The sequence below is a fragment of the Nerophis ophidion genome, linkage group LG26, assembly GCF_033978795.1.
Source record: "Nerophis ophidion isolate RoL-2023_Sa linkage group LG26, RoL_Noph_v1.0, whole genome shotgun sequence".
NCBI classification, from domain to species: domain Eukaryota; kingdom Metazoa; phylum Chordata; class Actinopteri; order Syngnathiformes; family Syngnathidae; genus Nerophis; species Nerophis ophidion.
Window position 1 is genome coordinate 2,483,260 of NC_084636.1, and position 12,500 is coordinate 2,495,759.

Here is a 12,500-nt window from a genome sequence, read left to right on the forward strand (position 1 = left end):
AATTGTGCGATGAAAACAGATGACTTATAGCCGTGAACGATGCTGGAATAAAATGTCCTCTACAATGCGTGACGTCACGCGCATGCATCATCATACCTCGACGTTTTAGCATGATACATCTGCGGGAAATTTATAATTGCAATTCAGTCAAATAAACCAGCCGTATTGGTATGTGTCATCATTGATGTATAAACTATATGACTGCGTGGTCGCTAGTAGTGGGTTTCAGTAGGCATTTAGTCGGGGGTCACGTCAATCAATTTATGGTGGGTACCCGGATCAACGACTTAATGTTTTTAATTTCTTTTAGTTGACGTTTATTAACGCAAAATGTACGTGTGTCACTTTGTAAAGTTAATTTATCATTGATTTAAAAAAAAAATGCTGCACAAATTAGACGAAAAGTGAGTCACCTTCCTTTTCCGGTTTTGGTCGGATGTACTTCCGGAGTGAGTGCGCACATCGCGGTAAACAAGCATGGACGCCGACTTAAACAAGTTGAAAAACGTATTCGGGTGTTACCATTTAGTGTTCAATTGATTACTGTGCAATCTAATGATAAAAGTTTCAATCAATCAAAAAAAAGAAGAAGATGGACAGGACAAAAAATAAATTTTTTGGACAAAAAATAATTTTTTTGTTTGAGAGTACCCGGATGTACAACTTAATGTTGTTTTTAATTGTTTTCAGTCGACGTTTGTTAACACAAAATCTAAGTGGGTCACTTTGTAAAGTTAATGTATCATTGATATAAAAAAAAAATGCTGCAAAAATTGTACGAAAAATGAGTCACCTTCTCTTTCCGGTTTTGCTCAGATGTACTTCCGGGGCGAGCGCGCACACGCGGTAAACAAGCATGGACGCCTCAGCGAAGTGGACAAATGTGGCGAAAAGTCCAAGTTTGAAAAACCTGACAGACGGAGACTTCGGCGCCTTGAAGGAAAGTCAACAGAGCTCCATTCAGGATTTGGTGAAAGCTCACATCGACTCTTTCGACCAGGCGATGACGGAAGGACTCAGCCGCGTCGTGCAGGTCACTGCTGCTACTTTCACTTTTTCACGACGAATACTTCTGTTAATATTCATCTTTATCTTGCTTTCTTTTTGCTGTTACTGAATAAGCGACGTCGAATAAACACTAGTTATGGGTTGATGAGGCGTCATGAAGCGTTTTGACATATTGCAAAACTGTATTGATACTTTGTCACTAAATACTGACATCTGCTGGACATATAACATCCCTACAGGCAACCTATGGACCGACTCAACTGACACTGATTTTATGACCTAGTAGAGGATTGGTGTCAAACTCTGGCCCGCCGTGTAATTTAATTTGGCCCTTGAGGCAATATCAATTCAGCATTAGAGCTGGCCCGCCGGTGTTCTGCAGCGTCTGTGCCGCTGTAACACCGCATTCACCGCTAATACTCATACTTGCCAACCCTCCTAATTTTCCCAGTAGACTCCCGAAGTTCAGTGCCCCTCCCGAAAATCTCCCGGGGCAACCATTCTCCTGAATTTCTACCGATTTCCACCTGGACAACTATATTGGGGGCGTGCATTTAAGACACTGCCTTTAGCGTTCTCTACAACCTGTCGTCACGTCCGCTTTTCCTCCATACTAACAGCGTGTCACATAATATTTGTGGCTTTTACACACACGCACAAGTGAATGCAAGGCATACTTGGTCAACAGCCATACAGGTCACACTGAGGGTGGCCGTATAAACAACTTTAGCACTGTTACAAATATGCGCCACACTGAACCCACACCAAACAAGAATGACAAACACATTTCGGGCGAACACCCGCACCGTAACACAACAGAACAAATACCCAGAACCCCTTGCAGCACTAACTCTTCCGGGAAACTTCCAGCAAACTGAGCAATAATTAACGTTTTATTCATGCATTTTCTCTTGCTACTTCAAGGCTTGAATGTTTGGTTCATTCATTATTGTTATTTTATTTTCAAATTTATTATTAGCCTGTGGAAAAAAAATGATATTTACCTCAAAAGATTGAAAATAGAAAAAAAGGCATAACATTTTTATTTAAATTTTATTTGATATGCCATTGATATTTTTTAAATTATTATTATTAGAAACTGGATTTTGCATGTCACTAAAGTTATATAAGCCTTGCTTGTTCAATATTTAATGCAAAACTTGTTTGGGTCCCTATTAAAAAGGTTCATTTGTTCAACCTTGGCTTTGTTCCGTTTAAAATTTTGGCCCACTCTGTATTTGAGTTTGACACCCCTGTAGTAGAGGGATCGGGAACCTTTTTGGCTGAGAGAGCCATACAAGCCAAATATTTTTAAAAGTATTTCCGTGAGAGCCACATACATATATATATATATATATATATATATATATATATATATATATATATATATATATATATATATATATATATATATATACTTAACACTGAATACATCTATATGTGTATATGTGTGCATTTTTAAGAAAGACCAACATTTTTAGAGTATAATAAGTCTCTTATTCTTTTTAATAACATTGTTATTCTGAGGCTAACCAAAAATAAATAAAATACTTGTTATGTGACTTCTTGAATAGGTGCGGTAGGAACCGGATGGATGGATGAAAATGCACGAGAATGTATTAATATTTTGAACGTTATTTTTGACACTGAATACCAGCGGAATTATACATTACTTACTGTGTTAAGCAATGTCAGCTACGATTTATCTGAGAGCCAGATGCAGTCATCAAAAGAGCCACATCTGGGGTCAGCAACCTTTTTGAAAGCAAGAGCTACTTCTTGGGTACTGATTCATGCGAAGGGCTACCAGTTTGATACACACTTAATTAAATTGCCACAAAAAGCCAATTTGCTCAATTTACCTTTAATAAATACATCTATATATTTAAATAAATTGTATTTCTGTCTGTCATTCCGTCGTACATTTTTTTTCCTTTTACGGAAGGTTTTTTTGTAGAGAATAAATGATGAAAAAACACTTAATTGAACAGTTTAAAAGAGGAGAAAACATGAAAAAAATGAAAATTTAATTTTGAAAAATAGTTTATCTTCAATTTCGACTCTTTAAAATTCAAAATTCAACCGAGAAAAATGGAGAGAAAAACTAGCTAATTCGAATCTTTTTGAAAAAATTAAAAAAATAATTTATGGAACATCATTAGTAATTTTTCCTGATTAAGATTAATTTGAGAATTTTGATGACATGTTTTAAATAGGTTAAAATCCAATCTGCACTTTGTTAGAATATATAACAAATTGGACCAAGCTATATTTCTAACAAAGACAAAACATTATTTCTTCTAGATTTTCCAGAACAACAATTTTAAAAGAAATTCAAAAGACTTTGAAATAAGATTTAAATTTGATTCTACAAATTTTCTAGATTTGCCTGGATATTTTTATTTTATTTTAATCATAATAAGTTAGTGAAGTGAATTATATAGCGCTTTTCTCGAGTGACTCAAAGTACTTTACATAGTGAAACCCAATACCTAAGTTACATTTAAACCAGTGTGGGTGACACCGGGAGCAGGTGGGTAAAGTGTCTTGCCCAAGGACACAACGGCAGTGACTAGGATGGCGGAAGCGGGAATCGAACCTGCAACCCTCAAGTTGCTGGCACGGCAACTCTACCAACCGAGCTATGCCGCCCTAAGTTTGAAGAAATATTTCACAAACATTCTTTGTCGAAAAAAACAGAAGCTAAAATGAAGAATTAAATTAAAATGTATTTATTATTCTTCACAATAAATAAATAAAAAATACTTGAACATTGATTTAAATTGTCAGGAAAGAAGAGGAAGGAATTTAAAAGGTAAAAATGTATATGTGTTTAAAAATGCTAGAATCATTTTTAAGGCTGTATTTTTTCTCTAATATTGTCTTTCTGAAAGTTATAAGAAGCAAAGTAAAAAAATAAAAGAATTTATTTAAACAAGTGAAGACCAAGTCTTTCAAATATTTTCTTGGATTTTCAAATTCTATTTGAGTTTTGTCTCTCTTAGAATTAAAAATGTCCAGCAAAAGCGAGACCGGCTTGCTAGTAAATTAAATACAATTGTAAAAATAGAGGCAGCTCACTGGTAAGTGCTGCTATTTGAGCTATTTTTAGAACAGGCCAGCGGGCGACTCATCTGGTCCTTACGGGCGACCTGGTGCCCCCTGCTCTAGAGCCATAGGTTCCCTACCCCTGCCCTAGTATATACAATAATATAAAGCAGGTCATTGTATTTCATTTAGGCATATTTTCATCTTTTTTAGATCCTTTTAAATAAATAATGTGAACCTGTATCATAACATGGAAATCTAAGAGAACGTGTTGTGAATGAGGATACTTGTGGACTGGAATTTTTTTTTTTTTTACATGCGCTCTGAATACACGATTGATTGATTGAAACTTGTATTAGTAGATAGTACAGTACAGTACATATTCCCTACAATTGACCACTAAATGGTAACACCCCAATAAGTTTTTCAACTTGTTTAAGTCGGGGTCCACGTTCATCAATTCATAGTAAAAACGTAAAAGGTTATCCATCTAGCTGGATTTGAACCAGTGCCCTAAGGAACTCAGCAACTTCAGTCCTCCACTCTACCAACTGAGCTATGGAAGGGATTGGCTGTTACTGCTTTTTAATGTCACCTATCAGATGGTTGTGCGGGTGGGACAATGCTGGGTGCTGAGACAGAGGCAGAAGAAGCAAGAAAGCTTGTTAGGACTTTACCTTAGAAACACCCCCCGTACCGAACCGAAACCCCTGTACCGAAACGGTTCAATACAAATACACGTACCGTTACAGCCCTACTAACAGATCAAGTACAAACTTTGAGAGAACAGGATGAAACGACAAGGAAATGAACACAAATACCTTTTTTTCCAATATATGATCAAAATATTCCCACATGGCAGAAAAAGATTTCTGACGACGACAAATGACCAACGACAGAAGTGCGACGATTCTGTTGGCAGCAGCATCCCGTTGACAGATGCACTTCCTTATCAACACAGTTTGGCGCATCGGTCACATGACTTTCTAAAAGCGGTACGAGCACCGACACAGGGTTTTGCTCTACGAGCTCGACGCATGCGCCGATGCATTGGTGTTGCTGGACCCATCACTAGTAAACACTGTTATTAGGAACACTATAGTAACACTGATTAATGTCATGTTTTGAAGGACATTGGCACATTATTTTAAACCATGTTTAAAAAGGGACAAGCGGTAGAAAATAGATGGATGGATGTTTGTATCGCGCTTGTCCAACTGTACTGTATGACAATATATATACACGGTGGATTTTAGGATCTCATTAGATGGTGGAAGTATTTTAGAGATGATTGGTATTGTCTTTCATCCTAAATCGTGATATACAGTCGCGATCAAAAGTGTACATATACTTGTAAAGAAGACCATGTCAGGGCTGCTTTTTTTGGTGCATCAATAGTCAATGTTGCGCAAATAGTAAGCTACATATGCATTCATACTGTAACAACCTGCTGGTGATAACTCTTAATGTTCGTGTGTTATGGATGTCCGATTTCCCATGATGTTGAACACACCGTGCCTGACGTGAATGGGGATTGGCAGAGAATGAGGAAGTGTTGTGCGTCTCCATGGAAACGGAATTGTGTGTATAAGATTGGCAATACGAGTTAAAAAGACCGGCAGACTTTGTGTTTTCTTCTCGGTGCTTTGATTGTGTGAACGCTCCGTATGGTCTTCTATTTATTCTTCTTATTCTTCAGATTTTGGTGCATTTTAACTTCTACATTTTCCACCCGATTCAAACTATTCAGGAATCGCGGGATTTCCCTTGACAAATTCCAAACATTCCCAGATTTCCCAGAATTCCAGGTTATCCGGGACATTTTTCCCATTCAAAATGAATTGGCCATTTTTTTAAACTTCCACCATTTCCACATTTTTCAACCGATTGAAACCATTCCACCTTCAACACATTCCACCATCCTGGATATTCAAACTATTTTTTTCTCAACTTCAAAAAAAATTCCAGGATTTTCCAGAATTCCTGGTTTTCCAAAGTGTTATTTCCACCCTTATTTCCAACCTACTCCTTCCACATTTTTCAACGCATTTCAACTGTTCCACCGTCAAAACATTCCTCTCAATCAGGACAAAAATTGATTTGTTTTTTGAACTGGAAAAATTACCGGTTTTCCCAAAATTCCAAGAATACCATTTCTCAATTCAACCTGATATAACTTCAATATTTCTCGTCCGATTTGAAAAATTCTAACACCAACCATATCAACTCATTCAGACCATTCAAGTTTTTGACCCCGTTCAAAGAAATTCTTGCTTTTCCCGAAATTCCCCATTTTTATGGAAATTCCCATTGAAATCAAAAGGGACATTCCTCAAAGTTCCACAATTCCCACATTTTTCACATGTTCCAACTTCAAACTGTTCAGTTTGCTCAGGAATCACAGGTTTCCCTTGACAAATTCCAAAAATTCCCAGATTTCCCAGAATTCCAGTATCCGAGACATTTTTCCCATTCAAAATGAATCCGCCATTTTTCAAACTTCCACCATTTCCGCATTTTTCAATCTATTCAAACCATTCCACATTCAACACATTCCACCATCCAGGAAATTTAAGCTACTTTTTTCTTAAGTTAAAAAAAAAAAACTTTTCAAGAAATTCTCACTTTTCCCTAAATACCCCATTTTTATGGAAATTCCCATTAAAATCAAAAGGGACATTCCTCAAAGTTCCACAATTCCCACATTTTTCATCTGATTCAAAGCGTTCCAACTTCAAACTGTTCAGTTTGTTCAGGAATCACAGGTTTCCCTTGACAAATCCAAAAATTCCCAGATTTCCCAGAATTCCAGTTAATCCGAGACATTTTTCCCATTCAAAATGAATCCGCCATTTTTCAAACTTCCACCATTTCCACATTTTTCAACCTATTCAAACCATTCCACACATTCCACCATCCTGGAAATTCAAACTACTTTTCTCCCAAATTAAAAAAAAAATTCCAGGATTATCCAGAATTCCTGGTTTTCCAAAGCGCTATTTCCACCCTTATTTACAACCTACTCCTTCCACATTTTTCAACGCATTTCAACCGTTCCACCGTCAAAACATTCCTCTCAATCAGGACAAAAATTAAGTTGTTTTTTAAACTGGAAAAATTACCGTTTTTCCCAAAATTCCAAGTATACTTCTCAATTCAACCTGATATTACTTCAATATTTCTCGTTCGATTTGAAAAATTCTAACACCAACCATATCAACTCATTCAAGTTTTTGACCCCGTTCAAAGAAATTCTCGCTTTTCCCGAAATTCCCCATTTTTATGGAAATTCCCATTGAAATCAAAGGGACATTCCTCAAAGTTCCACAATTCCCACATTTTTCATCTGATTCAAAGCGTTCCAACTTCAAACTGTTCAGTTTGTTCAGGAATCACAGGTTTCCCTTGACAAACTTCCAAAAATTCCCAGATTTCCCAGAATTCCAGGTTATCCGGGACAATTTTCACATTCAAAATGAATTGGCCATTTTTTAAACTTCCACCATTTCCACATTTTTCAACCGATTGAAACCATTCCACCATCCTGGAAATTCAAACTACTTTTTTCCCAAATTCCCAAAAAATTCCAGGATTTTCCAGAGCGCTATTTCCACCCTTATTTCCAACCTACTCCTTCCACATTTTTCAACGCATTTCTACCGTTCCACCGTCAAAACATTCCTTTTAATCAGGACAAAAATTAAGTTGTTTTTTGAACTGGAAAAATTACCGGTTTTCCCAAAATTCCACGAATACTTCTCAATTCAACCTGATATTACTTCAATATTTCTCGTCCGATTTGAAAAATTCTAACACCAACCATATCAACTCATTCAGACCATTCAAGTTTTTGACCCCGTTCAAAGAAATGCTCGCTTTTCCCGAAAATCCCCATTTTTATGGAAATTCCCATTGAAATCAAAGGGACATTCCTCAAAGTTCCACAATTCCCACATTTTTCATCTGATTCAACGAGTTCCAACTTCAAACTGTTCGGTTTGTTCAGGAATCACAGGTTTCCCTTGACAAATTCCAAAAAATCCCAGATTTCCCAGAATTCCAGGTTATCCGGGACAATTTTCACATTCAAAATGAATTGGCCATTTTTTAAACTTCCATTTCCACATTTTTCAACCGATTGAAACCATTCCACCTTCAACACATTCCACCATCCTGGAAATTCAAACTACCTTTTTCCCAAATTCAAAAAAAATTCCAGGATTTCCCAGAATTCCTGGTTTTCCAAAGCGCTATTTCCACCCTTATTTCCAACCTACTCCTTCCACATTTTTCAACGCATTTCAACCGTTCCACCGTCAAAACATTCCTCTCAATCAGGGCAAAAATTAAGTTGTTTTTTGAACTGGAAAAATTACCGGTTTTCCCAAAATTCCAAGAATACCATTTTTCAATTCAACCTGATATAACTTCAATATTTCTCATCCGATTTGAAAAATTCTAACACCAACCATATCAACTCATTCAGACCATTCAAGTTTTTGACCCCGTTCAAAGAAATTCTTGCTTTTCCCGAAATTCCCCATTTTTATGGAAATTCCCATTGAAATCAAAAGGGACATTCCTCAAAGTTCCACAATTCCCACATTTTTCACATGTTCCAACTTCAAACTGTTCAGTTTGTTCAGGAATCACAGGTTTCCCTTGACAAATTCCAAAAATTCCCAGATTTCCCAGAATTCCAGTTAATCCGAGACATTTTTCCCATTCAAAATGAATCCGCCATTTTTCAAACTTCCACCATTTCCACATTTTTCAACCTATTCAAACCATTCCACACATTCCACCATCCTGGAAATTCAAACTACTTTTCTCCCAAATTCCCAAAAAATTCCAGGATTATCCAGAATTCCTGGTTTTCCAAAGCGCTATTTCCACCCTTATTTCCAACCTACTCCTTCCACATTTTTCAACGCATTTCAACTGTTCCACCGTCAAAACATTCCTCTCAATCAGGACAAAAATGAAGTTGTTTTTTGAACTGGAAAAATTACCGGTTTTCCCAAAATTCCAAGTATACTTCTCAATTCAACCTGATATAACTTCAATATTTCTCGTTCGATTTGAAAAATTCTAACACCAACCATTTCAGCTCATTCAAGTTTTTCAAAGAAATTCTCGCTTTTCCCGAAATTCCCCATTTTTATGGAAATTCCCATTGAAATCAAAGGGACATTCCTCAAAGTTCCACAATTCCCACATTTTTCATCTGATTCAAAGCGTTCCAACTTCAAACTGTTCAGTTTGTTCAGGAATCACAGGTTTTCCTCGACAAAATTCCCAAAATTCCCAGATTTCCCAGAATTCCAGGTTATCCGGGACAATTTTCACATTCAAACTGAATTGGCCATTTTTTAAACTTCCACCATTTCCACATTTTTCAACCGATTGAAACCATTCCACCTTCAACACATTCCACCATCCTGGAAATTCAAACTACTTTTTTCCCCAAATTCCCCAAAAATTCCAGGATTTTCCAGAGCGCTATTTCCACCCTTATTTCCAACCTACTCCTTCCACATTTTTCAACGCATTTCTACCGTTCCACCGTCAAAACATTCCTTTTAATCAGGAAAAAAAGGAAGTTGTTTTTTGAACTGGAAAAATTACCGGTTTTCCCAAAATTCCACGAATACTTCTCAATTCAACCTGATATTACTTCAATATTTCTCGTCCGATATGAAAAATTCTAACACCAACCATATCAACTCATTCAGACCATTCAAGTTTTTGACCCCGTTCAAAGAAATGCTCGCTTTTCCCGAAAATCCCCATTTTTATGGAAATTCCCATTGAAATCAAAGGGACATTCCTCAAAGTTCCACAATTCCCACATTTTTCATCTGATTCAACGAGTTCCAACTTCAAACTGTTCAGTTTGTTCAGGAATCACAGGTTTCCCTTGACAAATTCCAAAAAATAACAGATTTCCCAGAATTCCAGGTTAACCGGGACAATTTTCACATTCAAAATGAATTGGCCATTTTTTAAACTTCCATTTCCACATTTTTCAACCGATTGAAACCATTCCACCTTCAACACATTCCACCATCCTGGAAATTCAAACTACCTTTTTCCCAAATTCAAAAAAAATTCCAGGATTTTCCAGAATTCCTGGTTTTCCAAAGCGCTATTTCCACCCTTATTTCCAACCTACTCCTTCCACATTTTTCAACGCATTTCAACCGTTCCACCGTCAAAACATTCCTCTCAATCAGGGCAAAAATTAAGTTGTTTTTTGAACTGGAAAAATTACCGGTTTTCCCAAAATTCCAAGAATACCATTTCTCAATTCAACCTGATATAACTTCAATATTTCTCGTCCGATTTGAAAAATTCTAACACCAACCATATCAACTCATTCAGACCATTCAAGTTTTCTACCCCGTTCAAAGAAATTCTTGCTTTTCCCGAAATTCCCCATTTTTATGGAAATTCCCATTGAAATCAAAGGGACATTCCTCCAAGTTCCACAATTCCCACATTTTTCATCTGATTCAAAGCATTCCAACTTCAAACTGTTCGGTTTGTTCAGGAATCACAGGTTTCCCTTGACAAATTCCAAAAATTCCCAGATTTCCCAGAATTCCAGTTAATCCAGGACATTTTTCCCATTCAAAATGAATCCAACATTTTTCAAACCTCCACCATTTCCGCATTTTTTAACCTATTCAAACCATTCCACATTCAACACATTCCACCATCCAGGAAATTTAAACTACTTTTTTCTTAAGTTAAAAAAAAAAAACTTTTCAAAAAATTGTCGCTTTTCCCGAAATTCCCATTGAAATCAATGGGACATTCTTCAAAGTTCCACAATTCCCACATTTTTCATCTGATTCAACGCATTCCAACTTCAAACTGTTCAGTTTGTTCAGGAATCACGGGTTTCCCTTGACAAATTCCAAAAATTCCCAGATTTCCCAGAATTCCAGTTAATCCGAGAAATTTTTCCCATTCAAAATGAATCCGCCATTTTTCAAACTTCCACCATTTCCACATTTTTCAACCTATTCAAACCATTCCACACATTCCACCATCCTGGAAATTCAAACTACTTTTTTCCGAAATTCAAAAAAAATTCCAGGATTATCCAGAATTCCTGGTTTTCCAAAGCGCTATTTCCACCCTTATTTCCAACCTACTCCTTCCACATTTTTCAACGGATTTCAACCGTTCCACCGTCAAAACATTCCCCTTAATCAGGACAAAAATGAAGTTGTTTTTTGAACTGGAAAAATTACCGGTTTTCCCGAAATTCCAAGAATACATTTTCTAAATTCAACCTGATATTACTTCAATATTTCTCGTCCGATTTGAAAAATTCTAACACCAACCATTTCAACTCATTCAAGTTTTTGACCCTGTTCAAAGAAATTCTCACTTTTCCCTAAATACCCCATTTTTATGGAAATTCCCATTAAAATCAAAAGGGACATTCCTCAAAGTTCCACAATTCCCACATTTTTCATCTGATTCAAAGCGTTCCAACCTCAAACTGTTCGGTTTGTTCAGGAATCACAGGTTTCCCTTGACAAATTCCAAAAATTCCCAGATTTCCCAGAATTCCAGTTAATCCGAGACATTTTTCCCCATTCAAAATGAATCCGCCATTTTTCAAACTTCCACCATTTCCACATTTTTCAACCTATTCAAACCATTCCACAATCCTGGAAATTTAAACTACTTTTTCCCCAAGTAAAAAAAAAAACTTTTCAAAAAAATTGTCGCTTTTCCCGAAATTCCCATTGAAATCAATGGGACATTTTTAAAGTTCCACAATTCCCACATTTTTCATCTGATTCATACTGTTCCAAATTCAAATTATTCAGCCTGTTCTGCAATTGTGTGCTCTACTTCAGCAATTCTAAAAAAAAAAAATGCCAGGATTTCAGTTCAACTTCAGCATTGGATCATTCACACGCAATTCCTTCAGAAATTTCCTCATCTAATATATTATATTACTTTTATTAGCTTTCATGTAAAAAAAAACCCTAATTTTAAAGGGGTGGTGGCTTTTATTTTGCCTTGGTGGTGCGCCACAATCGGCGACATTAGGAATGTAGTCAACGTGTGTGTGATAACGGGTGTGCGTCGTGTGGTGTGGTTGCTAGGCGATCCCACCTGTGGAGTTCATGGTGAAAAATGACAAGATCAGCCTGGCGTTCGTGGAGGTGGCCATCTCCCAGCCTGTGGTCGCCAAAGGCAGCGTCTGCAGGGAGTTGAGAGTGTTCCCGGCAGAGTGTCGGGGAAGAAGATGCTCCTACAAAGGAAAGATAGTGGTGAGTGTGTGTTTGTCGCCATTGTCCCAGAGGGATTTCTTCTCATTTTTTGCGTGGGGACAGGCGGATGTCACCTGGTCCATCAATGGCGTCCCCAAAGGCATCATCAAGCAGTCTTTGGGTCAAGTGCCCGTCATGGTGAAG

General features: G+C 37.0%; 1 protein-coding gene across 2 annotated transcripts in view; it reads left to right on the forward strand.

Annotated features, from left to right (window-relative positions):
• Positions 1-816: 816 nt before the first annotated feature.
• Positions 817-12,500, forward strand: part of polr1b (RNA polymerase I subunit B) — a 38,896-nt gene continuing 27,212 nt past the window's right edge. For both annotated transcript variants that reach the window (XM_061887874.1, XM_061887875.1), the window contains exons 1-3: positions 817-1,033; positions 12,189-12,356; positions 12,420-12,500. The exon at positions 12,420-12,500 is cut by the window's right edge and continues 66 nt beyond it. In XM_061887874.1, the coding sequence (XP_061743858.1) occupies positions 857-1,033; positions 12,189-12,356; positions 12,420-12,500 (426 nt within the window). In that variant the 5' untranslated portion in view covers positions 817-856. The remainder of the gene's footprint in view (positions 1,034-12,188; positions 12,357-12,419) is intronic.